Raw genomic sequence first — 17268 nt, 5'->3', positions numbered from 1 at the left:
GATACTTCCCATTCAAAATTCAAATGGACTAGAAAAAGCTGCATTTACCCTTATAAATCTAGTTTTTAAAAATAAAACAAACTGCCTAGACTTCTATTACTAATTATTTAGGTGACCACTTTTTCATTCTTAAGGAAAGCTCAGATGTGGATAACTTGTCTGCTTAGCATGTCCCTGGGCTGGACAGTCAACTTCAGTACTTCTGAAGATTATGAGGCAACATCCAAGTTTAGCAGTGTGCTTAGTTGTTTCCAGACAATCATAGAAACAGCACAACATTGACATTTTAAATATAATGAATATTTTATTTTTTATTTTATTTTTTATTTTTATTTTATTTTTTATTTTTTTATTTTTTTTATTTTTATTTTAGTGGTCTAAATGAAGTTTCTTAAATTAAGTGGGAAAAAATGAAAAAAGGAAAGATCATATTTTTAGGTCTCCAGCTAAATAGCATTTTTTGTGAAAGTTTTTCATGTAAGTACTTTTTATGCTATACTATAAATAGAAATTTTATAAGAATGGCTTTCACAAGCAATCTCTTTAGCAACAGATTGTCCCTATTTAACTGAACTTTTTATCCAAACATTATTCGGTCACAAATACTTTTTCTATAGTACTAAAATTATGTACCCACCAAAGAGAGTTTTTCATTCATTGTCTACTCACAGTGCACTCTTCTTTTGCCTCTATGGGTGTTTGGCTATTCCATAAACACAATGAAGAGGAAAAAAAATAAAACCAGTAAGATAGAGGCTTACGCTAAAATTTCTTTTCTAAAAATAGAAAACCAGCTTATAGAGGCATCCTTTTTAAGCCAGTCATTCTTTAAGAGGAACATGAAGAGGTTCATGTCTTCGATTATTTTTGCCAAAGAAGAAGAGTCAAAATAGGAAAATAAAGAAAATAAGGGCTTTTATATGCTGCCTCTATCTGTGGGAGCAAGAAAGAAGAAAACAATCCACAATATTAGGGAGAACTCAGTCTAATGGCAGAGAAAAGATAAACAATGCCTAAGGAAATGCAGGAGAAAAAAAGTACTTTGACCAGAAGAGAGTAATCACTAGTGTAGCCTGGAGTAAACAAAACACTGACTTTAATCTGCAAATGAGGGGAAACAGCAATGGAACCATGGAAGGTATGAAAATAATAAGTAAGTTTAGGCAAAAATCTAGCAAATGAAACTATAAAACACATTTTGTGGTGTATGTGGATATATTTTCCTGATGGGAAAATTCATATTTTGAATGCTGCCAAGTTTTTTTAATTTATGCATCTATTTAGAACGCAACTGTCTTTAAAATTGGCAATGTATTCTTACCTGCCTTGACTTGAATGGCTAGTGCAGTGTTTCTGGTCAGAAAAAATATATGATGGCATCAGATGTTTGGATGCACTCTGTTTATGAAGACTGTGTGTATGTTCTTTTCCTCTGAAACCATGTGAAAGTTTCACCTGAAGTCTCAGGTCATTTTTTGTTGATAGTCATCTTGAATCTCTCTTGCTCTGTTTTTCTTACAGCTACATTCCCAGCCATTGCTCAGGCCTGTGTATGGGTTTCTGTGTCTTCTCTGCATCTTTTCTCCATTTTTTTTCTCACACATGCCTGTCCTCAAATCCAACAAAACATGTGCCAACCACACGTGTCTCTGTTTTTGGTTGTAACATGTACCCATGTTCTCGTGGAGGCTGTTCTTTTGTCAGAAAGTTAAACTTCTTCTTACAGTGATTTTGAAGAGCACTTTCTATGACAAGTTGATGGAATATGTTTTATCTAACAGCAATTTTATGGATAACAGAGAGTTGATCCCATGGAAAACATAGCATGGAAAACATATTAGCAAAAGCACAGGTATACAGTTTGCAGCCTCTTTAGGAGAGTCACTGTATCATCTCTCACATGAGTACTTGCACTGGAATGCAGTCAACAGTAGAGAAAATTGGCAAACCTACAAAATGTTCAGTAATCATTCAAAACTGTAAATTAACATAAATTAAGAATGCTGTGCACACTAGTGGTCTTTCACTGTTATCAAGATTTTTAAATTATTTGTACTTTCCTATAGGCTTTAGAAAAACTGCTCATGCTTATCGTGTAATTTCTCCAGATATATACCTCTTAGGCCAGAGATTTCTATACTGTTTTTCTTTTGTAAGATCAACTGCATTTACAAAACCTGAGGAAGTTGACTATGAATTTTAACACAATGGGAGGATAAATAGAGAAATTTAAACATCAACACTGGAATTTAAATATATCACGATCCAGAAAAAATCACATCATTTTAATGTGATTTTTAAGTTGTGTTTTTTTGAGAATTCCATGCTAATCATTCCTAAAAGGTATATTCTTCTTTCAGTCCTTTTTTTCTTTATTACAACCAAGTTGGATCACCTAGGCAGAGACATTTATTTCTGTTTAATTGCAGCTTCTCTAGGTTAACAGCTCAGTGTTATGGACCACTTATTGTCCCTGTCAAAAGTTTAAACAAAAATTTTAAAAAGGCTTTGCGCTTCAGAATGTGCAGTATTGCAACTCTGCAGAGACAAGTTTATACTGCTTTCTGGCTCACTAATGAAGCACCCACAAATCTTCTGAAGTCCTGACAAACCAGATGTACTCATATTTATCCCTGTGGCCATACTGAGAGAAGCAAATGTCCAGCACATGTCCAGTTAAAAAATGTAATAATATATATAATGGAACTTATAAGAGGAATACTCAGCATTCAGAAAATCACCAATGATGTTCATTTATCCTTACTCCTTTCCCATTCTTATCTTAAAATCAATAAATTACACTTTAGAAGTAATTTTCATTACAAATTGATGTTTACAACCATAAGTGCAAAAGTTGCTTGCCTTTATTTCATTTCTTGCACAATGTGTGTTTTCCTGTTCTCACTGTAACATCCTTTCATAAGGGCCACAGGATGTCTAAAATAAAAAGGGACATCTGTTGCAGTTTACAGTGTGTATGACTTTTTAAAATGGCTTCACTTCACATGAACAAACATCTAACGATAGCCAAATTTCAATCAACTCTCTTTTGTCAGGTTTCTGGATAAAAAATCAGGTAATTAATTGCTTCAATAAAGAAATAATTGGAAATATGAATGTGATTTATCTCTAGATGGCGGACCACAGTTTCTTCTTACCTTTCTTTTGGCTAATCAATTCCAGGAGATTGCCAGAGGTGTGTTTGTAAAATGCAATGTAAATGAAACGTGCATGGACATTGGAAATAATTTGTCTAAAAATTGTGTTCTAAAGTGTTCAAACTAACCTTGGCACAGGCTTAAAGCATGGCAGTTAGCACTTTCCTAAACAATTCCTGTGCACAGTTTAGAAGTTAGTGTGAGTCAGGAACCATTCCCAATACATGCATGTGACTATCCTGTTCTGAAGAATAGAAGGGTTTAATAATACAAGGATAAAACATTATGTGGTTACCAGCCCTAATGCCAGAGAACAGTCCCAGGCATGTTTAACCTGTTCTTTTATATGTAGCTATTGAATCTTTTGGCTGAGGTAGTTAACACTTCAGTATCCGAAGAACAGAAAAGTTCTGCTTTCTTCCAAAGAAGCAGTTTTTAAAGGCCTGAGCCCAAGAAGCTTTTTTAACCTACATGATATAGATAAGCTTATCTGTGTCTTATGTATTCTCTTTACTGGCAAGTTCATTAAAAATGGAGTGGCAAGGCATCTGAAGCATGTTATAATATTCTCAGATTACTTTAATCCATGCAAGTATGACTTTCATCTTGTGCTGAATACAATGGTCCTTAATTTTCAGCTTCTGTCCTTTACCAGAAGATGAATGTCCACATTTACTTGCTGGCTTGTGAAGCTCTGTATTGATTTAGCTTTACATCTTAAAAAGTGGAGAATAAAAAAAGCCTGAATGTTTTTATATTTATCTCTTAAAATTATCCACAGTGGCCCTCAACAGCCCCCTTATGTGAAATTGCACAGGATTTCTTATGTAGCTAACATGCAATACTGGAATGATACCTTCTTCCTTTCTGAAATTCAGCAATGGTGAATCCACAGGAAAGAGCCTAAGGAGCATCTTTGGCCAGATTTCAGATTGCTTGCTATGACAGTATGTAACTGATCATTTATCTTCCCTACAAAATTAAGGGATTTAACTTGTTAGGTCTGTTCTTATGGCCCTAACGTAACAATACCAGGACAGTCTACTTGTCCAGCAGTCTATCACTGTATTTTATTTATTATGTATGTTTTATAGTCTGAATTATGTGTTTTACATTAACTTTATTCAGAGTCCTTAGTTCCTTGCATAATCAAGAGCTTACTTCAACATTCAAGTGAAAGTACAAAAGTTTTGTCTTCTGTCTTTTGTTCCCCATGGAAACAATTATACATTTTAATAGATATACCTGCCATAAAATTCATATCCTATACAAATAGAAGCACATTCTTAACACGGTAGAGATAATGCAAGTTTGTCATTTAGAAAAAATGAGAAAGTATTATTTAATTTCATATTAAACTTTTTTTAGTAAATTAAGCTAAATAATTAGAAGAAGGAAAAAAATTACCTCCACCTGGCTTGTCAGGAAAAAACCCCTAAATCAGTAGTCCCCATGAAGTTGTAAGCTTACAGCAAGTCAGAGGACAAATATTTTACTTCTCAGTCTCCCAGCTTCCTTGGCTTATTATTTAACCTGTACCACTGGAGGCCTCATGTATAGGTTGCTTACTTTGCACAATGAATATTTTCCAGTTAATCAATTACATGGTGCTATTATTTGCTCCTGTGAACTAAAGTCAATGCAAAGAACATAACTATATTAGTTGTCATACAGAATACATTATTACATTCTTCCTGTGCACTGTTGTGGTCCAGCCTTAACACCAGATTCTAAATAATTTGAATACTTAAATTTAGGATGATGGCTAATGATTGCATTACTGTATTACCTTCAGATAACAAGCTCCCACTTTTTATTGAGAAAATATAAAAAATATACAATCTTAATTTTATAACTATTTTACTGACATGTCATTTATTTCAAAAATCTATCTGGAAATACATCCTACCTGTAAATTACTAAAATGTAAAGATAACAATGTTTGAGTATCCCATTAACAACTTAAAATGACAGGTACCTGAGTGTTATAATGGCCCTTAAAGAAATAGAAATGGAAAAGCACAATACATTTTACAGAAAAAAAAAAATCAAATTACAACAATAACATCTAAGAAAACAATCATATCTAAGTAAAAGTTGTATTTTTACTCCAGTATTACATGCTGTCCATAATTTATGAAGCTGAATAACAACATGTAGCAGTCAGGGAAGTTTAACATCGGAATGAAGAGAGCAAAGAGGTCTCTTCTCTAATTTCAACAAATATTATCTTTGCATCTGGAAAGCTTATCTCAGTATGCAGTTGTAAACAGCAGCAAGAGGCATACCTACAGCTTTCCATATATTTTGTGAAAATTGTTTGAGAAATATGTTTTAAAAACAGTTTTTAATTTCTGCCTTTTGAATTAGAATACTCTTTGAAGAACAAGAAGCCAATTTCCGAATAACAGACTGTGTAAACAGCTTAAATTTATGGGAGCACAGTCATTGGTTTGGGGCAAAAGGCACATTCTCCCTTGACATCAAAAGGAGCAGGATTAGGTTCTAAAGCTTAACCCTGAAACTTGCAGTTCATTTTCTGGACTATATAGATGTGGATTTGTCAGGGGAATTCAGGGAGCTCTGCCCTCCTCCACACTGCGACCAGCTTTGTTCAGGCAGCGTGTGCTCCTCTGTGTGCCACAGTCAGGGCTGCATGACTGCATAGCTCCTCCCATATAGATTAGGACTATCCCCACCCCATGACTAAGGCCTGGAGCAGAAATAAGGTTTTTAAAGGATCTTACAAGAGTTTTCAGGTAATCTGAAATACTTGATTTATCACTTTTTCTGGCCATTTCAGGCATAATGAGATGAACCCTGTGCATACTGAAGTATTTTTAGGAACACAGTGAGCCTCCATTCTGCAATAAATTGCTGTGAGTGGGCTTTTGAAGAGAAATAAAAGGAGCCACTTGTGTAAATGCAGTCAAAGAATTTGATCTTTCATTTTAAAAGGTAGATTAGAGTAATATCTAATGGAATAAAAAATATTTAATTTTCTTTAAGGAAAAAACAATCCTGATTTGCCCATATGTGTCACACATGACCTTTTAAAAGAACTAGTGGTTTGAATGAGTTGTTTTCATGTGTAGATAATACAACATAGTACTCAGATAAAATAGCCATCTCTACAAATTCTTGTAGTTGAACAGTATTATAAAGCATAAAATGGTCCAGTGACACTCTCACTGAAACTGTAGTCAAATAGGTGTCGTCTCTTAGTTACCATAATGTTTGTACTGTCTAAATCATGTTTGGCATTTTAAAATTAAAATTTTAGTATTTATATTTTATTTACATATTAATTTACCAATTGAGAAAAAATAATTATATAAATAAATTACTAAAATCACAGAAAGACTCCATCAACATGAATTGGTAACAATCAGTTAGAAGTAGATTCAAGTAGTATTCCTGGGCTAACTTTTTAATTTTAGAATTACATTTTCCTGAGAATTCATAGATATATAAATACAAACATATAGGGGTATGTGAACTCCAGATAGGTAGTGCATTAAATTTAATTTGTTACCAAGAGAAGGTAAATAGTTTCCCCCTTGAGTTACAGAGTTGCAACATATTAAATTAAGTGCAAAGACCTAAGAACACACACACTTCATTTGCAAACCAACTATTTCCCTTTATTTCACATGGATAACTTCAAGTTGTAAATGCATAAACGATTATAAGATTGGAGCCTTTTATATTAACAGGAACAAAGGTATGGAATAGATTTTTTTCAGAGCTCAGTTTACTCTATCTCCATTAATATGAGCCAGTAGATATTAGTATTTCTGGTACTTAATTACTATATTCTCTAGTGCCATATTCATTTATGTACTCTCAAACAAAAACACATATGCTTGTAAAATGAACTTTGATTCATCCAAAATTAAGAATTTAGTAGCAGTTTAAGCTTGAGAGGCATTTAAAATCTGTTCTAAAAACAGAGCGCTATTCTGAAAATCCCAAGCGTTGGAAAGATTCAAGTGCATTGGTGTAAGATATTATCCCTTTGTGCAAATAACATCCATCCAGCGCTGAAAGGGTGTGTTTATATGTCACAGGGTATTAACAGCTGTGTCCAGCTGAATCCTGAAGTCGACAGACAAGCAATGCTTCCTCTAGAAATGAAGGGATTTTTGTCCAAGTACTGAGCAGCAAAACGACATTAAGTGAGTACTAAAAGATATAGTTAATTAATCGGATATAAATGCTCCTTCATTTTTATCCTGTGCTATCATTATTCAGTTTTACCTGTACAGCGGAACACCATAAAGTCTTTCATATTAGGACATTCTCTTTCTGCAAACACTCCTTCACAACACACAATTAAAATATTTCCCGCAAATCTGGTGGCGGTGGAGCATCAGCCTCCAGCGAAGGACATTTCACCTGAACATCAATATTGTCCCCGTCCAAAAAGGTTGTTTTTGAAAGCCAGTCCCGTTCGGTATGTCCACCTGGAAATCCTCGCCCCGGCAACGCTTTCAGCCGCGGGTGTTTCGGTTCCTGCGGCGCGGCCTCTCACATCCACAAAGACAGACATGAGCGGCGATAGTAACTCGGACGAGTGTCCCACCCGCTGGGGCTGCCGCCTTTGAGGATTCATTTTAAGGCGCCTTTCCAGGTCTGCCTCCTGCGAGCGGCATTTTGCAGTCCTCCTCCTCCTCCTCCCCACCATCCTTAGGCAAGACAAAAAATAATCACCAAAACGTGTGGGTTTTTTCCGACGGTCCTTTCTTCACAAATCCTCTCAGGGCAGGCTTAAGCTTAAACTTCGGTCTCGTTCCGCGCAGCACGGGGGGGGGGGGGGGGGGGGGGGGAAGTAAAGAAAAGAAAAAAAAGGAAAGAGAAACTCGTGCGGCAGCCGGAGGGGTGGGGAGGGGGAGAAGAGCCACGCAGCGGAGGCTCCGCCGGGCGAGGCGAGGGAGCCACTCCAGCTGCGGCGGCGGAAGCGGCGCTGGTGGAGCGAGAGAGCGATCGGGCAAGGAGGAGGCAGCGGAGGGAAGGGAAGGGAAGGGGGAGGCTGCTGGTGTTTGGCGCCGGTGGAGGGAGTCATTCCTGCCGCTGCACTTCCGGTCGGCATTTTGTTCTGAGAGGGAGCGAGAGAGACACACACAGGTTCCTTCCCCTCCTCCTCCTCGCCCTCCTCTCCCCCTGCCCCCCCCGCTGGGTACCGACTCACCGTGCCCAGGCCGCCCCTCCCCGCTCTCCTGCGCTCGCACTCTCGGAGGGAGCGGCGGCGGCGGCGGCCCCTTGGCAGCGCTGCCCCCCGGCCACCCCCCGCTCCCCCCCGCCCGGAGCGCGGCTCGGAACCGGTTCGGCGCGGCCCGGCCCGTGTTGATGTTGTGAAGGAGGCTCGGGGGGAAGGGATTTGCCTCGGCCGCACACCCCCCGGCTCTACATGTTCGCTGCACTGAGGAGGAGACGGAAGAGGAGCCAGCCCCCCTCCCGGCCCGGATTATTGTTGTTATATTATCTCCCCTCCTCCTCTTGCTCCGCGGCGGCGGCGGCGGCCCAGCGGCGGCGGCGGCTCCTCTGAGGAGGGAGGGGGGCGGATTTCTCTCCCCCTCACTCGGATTCTCGTTGGATTCAGACGCCGATTTGCTCAGGTAATCCCCCCTCCTTGTCTCCCCTTCCCCTCCCTGCCCTCTCCAGCAGCGGGCCGGGCCTCCCAGCCCAGCGGCCCAGCACTGCCGGGAGCAGAGGGGATTAGCTGTTACCCGGGGTACAGGGGAGTAAGTGGCAACTGGAGGTGTTTATTTCGCAGCCCCCCTTCCTGCTCGCTCGGGTCTGGCGGAGGAGGTTGGTTCCTGCCGGGCTGCCGGGAGGCCCAGGCCCGGCGGAGGGCGCAGGCCCGCCGGCCAGCGCCTTTACTCCAGCTCGGGGATTAGAAAGGCGAAGCGGCTGCTCAGTGACAGGCCTCAACCCGAGAAGAGCAGGAGGAGGAGGAAACAATACAATTAGTCGCAAATGTGCACTGATGCTTTGCCATATTTTCAACTTCACTGAGGGCAAGAAAGGAAGGTCCCAGCGCAGATAGCCCTCTGAAGTGGGCCAGGACTAAGTGGAGGAATAGGGGAAGAGAGACAATGTATATACCCTGGAACAAAAATATCACCTCTCTTCACTGTTACCTTCTCCTTCTAACCAACTGCATTCTGAACATTCAAAAGTTTGAATGCTTTTGATTTTATAATGTGCAGATGTTCAATCTCTAAATAATATTATTGATTAGTGTGTTAATAACTTAGTATATTTAAAGCATAAAATAGTGCTTCAGGATGATTGACACAACGCGGACACCTGCAGACCTAGGAAATACAGATAGACAGGCATATTGTATTAGGTACTCCACACAATCTCAGTGTCTGTGTGCTGTATACATTACAGGAATATGTATTAAATTTAGAAGGAATACTAGCAAACAGAAAACAGGCAAGGGATCGTGTGTAAAGTGCTGCGTTTATGACATTTAAGGGACCAAGGTGAAGATGGGATCTTACCCGAAGGACTGGAGAATCAAACGTAAATTTAATTAAGTGAAAAGTGAGGAATGCTTAAAAAGTATCATCCTTTCTTATCAGGCCATATCACTTTGAGACCCCAAGGTTGTTATTGGCTGTTTGTGTCCATGATGTTTGAATATGTAATTAGGTGTCATTTTAATAGGTCAAATGTGTTTCGAAAATGACTGTTGATGAGTGTCAGGTCTTTATAAATAGATGGTAGCTGATTTACAGTAAAGTATATCTTGGACCTGGAAGTGGTCGAGTTGTGAGTGTTACTGAAAATTGAGGTAGATTTAAAACAAACACCCTGTGAACCAATAAAAATACTCCTGCAGAAATTACATAATTGCAGGAAATTTTAAGATACAAAGTTTTCATCTTTCACTTAGAAAGGAATTTTGTAAATGGCAAACAAGTATCAACATTACATCATTGGCCCATTTTTCAGCAGGTTTTTTAGTTGTTCAGGTAGATTTGTTGTAGTAATACATGGTTACCGTATCTAATTGAGTAACTTTCTGGTGCATTGTGTTAAGAGTTTTATAAATAAAACTGTGCTATCGTGCCTCCCGTGTGTCCTGATACATGTTTAAAAGGGTCAAGTTAATAAAGCTGTCACGTAGAAGGCGTGTTTTTAATGCTGTAAATCCGTGTAGTAGTCAGTAGCGTGTCCGTGATTTGTATTGGTCAGGGAGCAGTTTGAATTTTAAAAAGCCAGAAGATCCTGCTGAGCCCCAATCCTGGCCTCCCTTCCTCCCACTAATCTCCCATTCCTGTCTTTGTGCTGCCTGGTCCTGTTAGACACTGTTTGCAACAGGGCCTCAGGCCTACGTGCGTGGAGAGGAACCATTTACACTTCGAAAAAGCAGCTTTTTATTTTTAAACTTTGTGAATTGCAGAGGGAGCCACTAGTAGTCTCTAACTGTCCCCACCTCAGTGTGTAACAGCGGAATTGCTGTTTTCTTGTGGCCTGTAGCGTGCATGAAGGCTGAGTGTAACTCAGCTTTACAGGGAAGAAAGGACTGTGCAGAAGTAGTTGTAGTTCTTGGGTAGTTTTCATCATCAGGAAGCGACATCAGCTCTAGCACTTCTTTCGTCTCTGTTTCAGGCAGCTCCCGTTCTAACAAAAATGGGTTTATTAAGCTAACAGTAGTGAACTTTCCTGACTTATTTTTTCATTTGGGGAGGTTTGCTTTAAATATATCCAGATATGAGCAGGAAATGAGCTACTGTAGTTACATAGTTCCTGTCAGGTTTATCTTGCCTGGGTTGTGTGGTTGTGTTTACAGCACCCTTTTTTTTTTTTTTTTTTTAATCAGAACACATACAGTTTTCTGGAATGAAAAATAGGTGTATTTATAAGGGGAAATGTAAAATGTTGTCTATTTTTATTTATAATCAGTTTGTTTTTTTTTTTCTTGTGAACTGTATGTGGTTAATCCTGAATTAATTGCTTTATCATAATGTATGTATTTTTATAGAAATATTTAATGTTGAAATATTTGTAAGAGGACTTATTTTTCTTTTAGATTGTGTTTTTTATCATATTCAAGAGAGTGTGTGCACGTGTGTGTGTGTGTTGAAGCAGGCCTGTGGCGCTTTCATACTACTTTTCCCTTGATGTTAGGAGTTTGTACTGGTCCATTGTTTATCACAACAGCTAGCTGCTTAAAGGAGATGTAGTTACCTTGTTGATGTTCTAGAAATACAAAATTAATTATTCTCAAGATGTTAGTTGTAACAATTATTTTAACAAAAAGAGGAAAATGCTTCTTGCTACCTTTTATTTTGTACTTTTGGCTACTTTGTATATTTTGAATTTGTTTCCTGTGTACAGGTTTGGTTATTTTTTCCCCTCTTCACTTCTTAAATATTTTACCTGAAGTTGTCTCAAAAAAATATTTCCCTAAAGTCAATTGGTGTCAATAAAAGATAATTCTTTAATTGTTAAAAACAAAGAAGGAAGAACAGGAATACCATTAAAATTTTTTTTATTTTTTTTTTCATTTGAAATGTTTAAATTTTGATTTAGGAGCAACAGAACAGGATCAGAGCAACAGAACAGTAACTAAAGAGAAAAAAAAAATACTTCTATCCTGAATATCTAGACCTAAGAAAGAAATCAAGTTTTCAAATTCTCAAATTTATGATTTCTAGAAATTATTTTAGAAGTGTGTATACTATTCATGAATGTACATGAATACACTTGGACAACAATTATGGGTGTATTTAACTGGAAAAATATGAGTGTGATAGCTTTAGAATCTGGTGTCTGGTAGGTACCAGGTGGATCATCCAGCATTAAGCTATTCAGTGTCGGAAAACAGCTCACTAGAAATATTTAACATTTGAAAGAATGGCCATTTCAGTGTCATAACACTTGTTTTTGATCTTGTTTTTCATATGCCTTTATTAGAAGTAGTACAGGTTAGGTTAGCTTCTGATTTTGACCCATCAGCAGTAACGAATACTCTGTGGCACAGAGATACCTACAAGAAAATGCTTGAAACTGGTGATACCTGTGTATTCTTGCTAATAACTGTACAGTAATTCTAATCATAAAAAAGGAAGTACTTTTGAAATTACAGTTGTTAAAGGCTTGTATTCTAAAAATCTTCAATATGATTAGTCTGTATTTGTGTTTTTATTTTTTTGTGTATTACAAACATACTTCTTAATAGCTGATTCTGACCCCCAAAGTAAGTGTGAGAAAAGTGCTTTGTATTGACATCTGTGACAGCCTAGAAGTGAGGAAATTGTGTTTGAGGATATTATGCAGGACTTGTGATTCGTGTCTCACTTCCTGTCCCTACTGTTAACTATGGAACATCTCACTGGCGAAAGGGAGGGGAGAAAGGATTTTGGCCCAACTGTTTGTGGAAACTGAAAGGGATTCCAGTCAGATTGAACATGGTTGTTGATACTGTATTTGAAGGTGACTACCTGGTTTACACAAATAGCTTAAAAAAATTATAAACATCCAAGACCAGTTTTCATGTTAAAGTCAGAAAAAATTATAGAAAAAGTTAATTTTTATGGCCTCTAAAGTTTTCATAAGTTGGTCTTAATTGGTTTTCCAATCAGAGATCTCTAAATCCTTTATGTAAGTAGATAATTTAATTATTTGGTTTGTTGCTGTGGTTTGACTTGAAGCATTTGGGGTTTGGTAGCAGTGTGTGTGTGTAGAATGCAATGCACTTTAGAGGAGCAGTGTCAGAAAGCACTAGGCCGCAAAGTGAGGGAGTCAGACAAGGAAACAGCAGACAAGGAGCTGGGCCTTTAACTGCACCGTTATGTTCAACCCTCCCTCACAGCCCCAGCTCAATGCCTCATACAGTGTCTGGGAAATGCCAGCTGACTGGGATACTGTTATAACATGTATGTTTGTAATTCATTGTGCAGCCTGCTGCCCTATTACGTGGTGTACACATACAGTCCTTTCATGAAGGCTGAAGTGTTTTCATATTTTAATTTCTAGAGTTATCCCAATATAAAGCACTTCACAGACATTAGAGAGCTTTATTACTGCACATCTGTAAAATATTATTTCCATTTCGTAGATGAAAAGCTGAAACTGAATCAAATTAGTGAGTTTTAAAAACTTATAAATCTGTGTGTTCTGACTTGCTTTATTTTTCAGCTTTTTAGAGTTACTTTACAGCACTTAGGAAGTTCATAACACTGTTTGTCTTGACTTTATTTGTGGTTGTGTGAATGCTACATTTCAACATATTAGACTCATTGTTTCTCCTTCTGAATCCCTTAGAAGTATAGGATGGGTTTTTGCTGATGACCTTAAACATCTATTAAATTTCAACTGTCTTGATCATGCCAACAGCTGGAAAAGAATAGATTTCCTGTTCTGGAAACCTAAAAAAAAAGATCTTCCATATTGTGAAAAACCCAAAATCTCTTAAACTTTGTCAGGGAGAACAGAGACAACAACTAGATTATAACCCAAATCCAACAAATAATTAAGTGTGTTGGCTACAGTATTGCACACAGAAATTCAAAATCTTACTGTTACTATCCAGGATTACTCATTCCTGCTGGAAGTTGTCCTGAAACTTGTTTTCTGGCTCTTGGGGATAAAACTCCCTCTTAACCTCGTAATTGTTGCAGCTGATGTAAACTGCTTAAACGCAAACCTCTGCACCTAGTGGTCAGATCACTTCACTGCCATGTCAGTGTGTTGTCCGGCTCCTCTGAGCCTCTGTTAGGAAAGCAAGACTGTTCTGAGGTGTAGCTACTGCATTCCTAGCCAGAGAGTTGATTTGGGGATGCAGGAAATCCAGGCCCAAATGTCTAATCTGTGTAGGGCAGAGAAGTTCTTGAACTTTTTTCTCCACTTATGGCTTCTTGTGTCATGTGGTCAAGGCATGGCTCAGAGACTGTGAGTATATTATGGAACAAGTAGAATAAATAGCACTTAGTCTTACTAACTTTTTTTTCCTTTCTGTCTTTACTTGTGATGAAGGTTTTCTGTGAAAGTAAGTTTGTGGAGCTTTTTTTAGGTTGTTTTGTTTGTTTGTTTGTTTGTTTTGTTGGTTTTTTTTGTTTTTTTTTTTGTTTTTTAAGATGAGTTGATTTTTGTAAATGTCAGTTTTCAGCAAAGTATCTCTTGAATATGAAATGTTTTAAGCAACTAGATTTATTAGTTATGTTTTATTCAAATTCCTTGGGAGGAAAGTGATCTGTGCTGGAGAAGGCACCTCCTTTTACTCTGTAACTCTGCTTTGTTTCACCACATATATGTCATGTGCTGTATATGAGGGAGTGTTCCTGTGAATAACAAGAAGTGGTATATGCTTGTTTAATGAATGACTATCACAGTGTACAAAGGACTAAATTGTAGGTATAAGCAACCCTAATTCTGACATTTCTTAATACTTTAATGCTTGTTTTTATAGTACTAACCTTTTCTCTCTCTCTTTTTTTTTTTGTTTGTTTGTTTTGTTAATACAATGTAATTTTTCAAGCTCCTTGAATGCAAACATAGTGCAATCCCTGTCTCTCATGTTTGAGCTAAGTCTTTCCTCTGTGTTGACCGGGTACTCAGAAAGGATAATGCTGCAAATACTTTGTGCCTGAAATTTTGTTTTCAAGTCTTAGCTCTTAATAGAAACTCTCACCCTTTCTTGCATGTTATTTTCTATTCAGATGTGTTGCTTTATCTATTTCTTCAGATATACTTGCTCTGGATATTTAGGATAGGAGGGAAAATTTAGAGAGCTCTCCTCAGATGCTATGTACAGCAGCCACCTTAACAACTGTGGAAAATAATTTGAAACCTGCTTTTTGTAGTCTAAAAGCTGGGAAAACTTTGATAAGACTCTAATGAGGCTGTGCTGAGAACTTATGGGGAGTGCTTTGTGGAGATCTAAAGTCTTCAATTTTTTTTAACTTTGTTGTTTTGTTTTGTTTTTCTGAAGGGAAAATTAAAAATCTGCTTAATGATTTGTTTGCTAAATTTCTATTAAAACTAAAGAGATGTGATAGCTTTTCCCCCTTTTTTCTTTTTTTTCTTTTTTTTTTAATAATGGAAAATGAATTTTCCTTTGCTAGCATGCTCAGTAATGATTGGTTCTTCCTGGCAGCTTCCTTTAACAACTAATGTTGAGGCATAACCTGTAACATAGCAAAACTTCAGTGTACCCTGTTAACAGTTCCCAGAAATTGAGACATTGCTTAACAGAGTTACTAGCAGACTTTAACAATGTATGTTTCTCCCTGCATCTAGGTAGGAGTGGTAGGTAGTGTTCTCCTTGCAGTTTGCTGACACTGTTTGAAGGCAATGATTTTACTTCTGACTTGCTACACTTCAGTCATTTAGGCCAAAATCTTACATGTTGTGTGAGTGCCCTTTATGACTTATTCTCTGAATAACATTTAAAGCAAACATAGTTCGCTGGCTCCTAAGGGTCATAATAGAGAGAAAAAAGTTTAAAAATTATGTCTGAACTTTTATTCAAGCAGTTGGAGCACCACTGTTTTAGGGAAACAGAATTTAACATTTGAGTGTGAGGTGACTTCTTGTGTTAGGGATGTGCATTTTGTTGCCATTTGAAAAGCTGTCCAAAAATTGGGAAGTTATTAGTGTATAAAAAATTAACTGACTTCTCTGATTATAGGCATTATTGTTGAAAAAATTTTGCATGCATACCAGAGCTTGTCTACAAAGTTCTAAGCAGTGAAGGTGTGGTACAGAGTGTTAGTTTTCTGGTGTCCATTCCCTGCCTATCCACAGTACTGAGTGTGTAAAAGACAAGACCTGAAGTTGCAGGGGGCTGGAAGGGTGGACACATGGGGAAGGATAGTGGTGGACTGGAACCAGATTTACATAGATGGGGAGGAAATGGGAGTTTGAAGGGTAGGAATGGGGTGAAAGTAGGAGGTTGAAGTTCCTAAGGAGTAGGGCCACAAAAATGATCAAAGGGCTGGAACACGTCTCCCGTGAGCACAGACTGGAGGGTTGAGATTGTTCAGCCTGAAGAAGAGAAGGCTCTGGGGAAACTTTATAGCGCCTACCAAGTACTTAAAGGGGGCATTTCAGAAAAGCTGGAGAGGGGCCTTTACAAGGGCATGTAGCATTAGGACAGGGGGAATGGCTTTAAACTGACAGAGGACAGGTTTTCATTAGATCTTCGGAAGAAATTTCTTACTGTTAGTAGAGTGGTGAGCGGCTGAACAGGTTGGCCAGAGAAGTTGTAGCTGCCCCATGTATAGAAGTGTTCAAGGCTGGATTGGATGGGGCTAGTGGAAGGTTTCCCTGCCCATGGCAGGGAATATGATCTTTAAAGTTCCTTCCAACCCATATCCATTCTATGATTCTATGAAATAATGACTGAACTGTGGGGACTGGATAAAGGAGCTGGTGGGACACATACAAATGTCCTTAAGAAAGATAAAGGAAAAGCTGTAAAACAGCCTTATCAAGAAGCCAAGACAGAAGGGCACTCCGGATTTGCGGGTACAGTCAAGGAAAGTATTTCGGGGATGAGAACGGATGGGAAGTATGTTCTGAGAGAGGCCGGAGAGGGGAAGGAGAAGAAATTGCCTGAGAAGCCAAAACAAGGCTTGAAGTACAAAACAAGGATTGGCTGGGCAAAGAAGCATTATTTTACACAGAGGAATTCATTGTTTGAATTGTCCTTTTTTTTTTCTTAACTGAGGAAATTACATATAAAAAAAAAAAAAGCTCAGAAATATGGAGTACTTCTTGTAAGAGCAAATGATGGGGGATTCTGTAGTTCAGATTACCTGTGTAGTCTACATTTACCATCTTTGTGAGTGCATTGTGGTACTCTAAGTCAGTCATCGCTTTTTTTTTCTGACAACAGGATGTCTGTTTCACTGACTGTGTAGAATGAATTGAATTGTATTTCATTAATTTCCTTTTTTTTTTTTAATACAGCAGGTTATATGAAGGTCTCTTAGGATTTACCTTAGATATTGTTGATTCTGCCTTGAGGAAAGGGATAAACTCTTGAGGTTGCTTTCAGTCCTGTCTTTTATGATCAAGCATTTTGATTTCTCTTTGGTGTTCAGTATGTAGCATTTTGCCTGAACTGGTTCACATCATTAAGTTCTAA

At 38.1% G+C, this 17268-nt stretch overlaps 2 protein-coding genes across 7 annotated transcripts in view; one reads left to right on the top strand and one right to left on the bottom strand.

Annotated features, from left to right (window-relative positions):
- The window catches only part of NIPBL (NIPBL cohesin loading factor), a 162531-nt gene that overhangs the window by 2114 nt on the left and 143149 nt on the right, over positions 1-17268 (top strand). For 5 of the 6 annotated variants that reach the window (XM_064643017.1, XM_064643014.1, XM_064643016.1 and 2 more), the window contains exon 1: positions 8666-8776. The gene's annotated coding sequence lies outside the window, so the exon portion shown is untranslated. Of the gene's footprint in view, positions 1-7228; positions 7337-8665; positions 8777-17268 lie in introns of those variants that run through there. The other variant, XM_064643011.1, reaches the window with a different exon arrangement.
- Positions 2729-16994, bottom strand: LOC135407793 (WAS/WASL-interacting protein family member 1-like). Its single transcript, XM_064643159.1, has 4 exons — positions 16937-16994; positions 10686-10796; positions 8350-8913; positions 2729-8256 (listed from the first exon to the last, which is right to left on the bottom strand). The coding sequence occupies exons 1-4, from the start codon at positions 16992-16994 to the stop codon at positions 7868-7870; spliced, it is 1122 nt and encodes a 373-aa protein (XP_064499229.1). The 3' UTR covers positions 2729-7867.

Source organism: Pseudopipra pipra, chromosome Z, assembly GCF_036250125.1.
Source record: "Pseudopipra pipra isolate bDixPip1 chromosome Z, bDixPip1.hap1, whole genome shotgun sequence".
Taxonomy (NCBI): Eukaryota; Metazoa; Chordata; class Aves; order Passeriformes; family Pipridae; genus Pseudopipra; species Pseudopipra pipra.
This window is presented reverse-complemented; position numbering and strand designations above follow the sequence as displayed.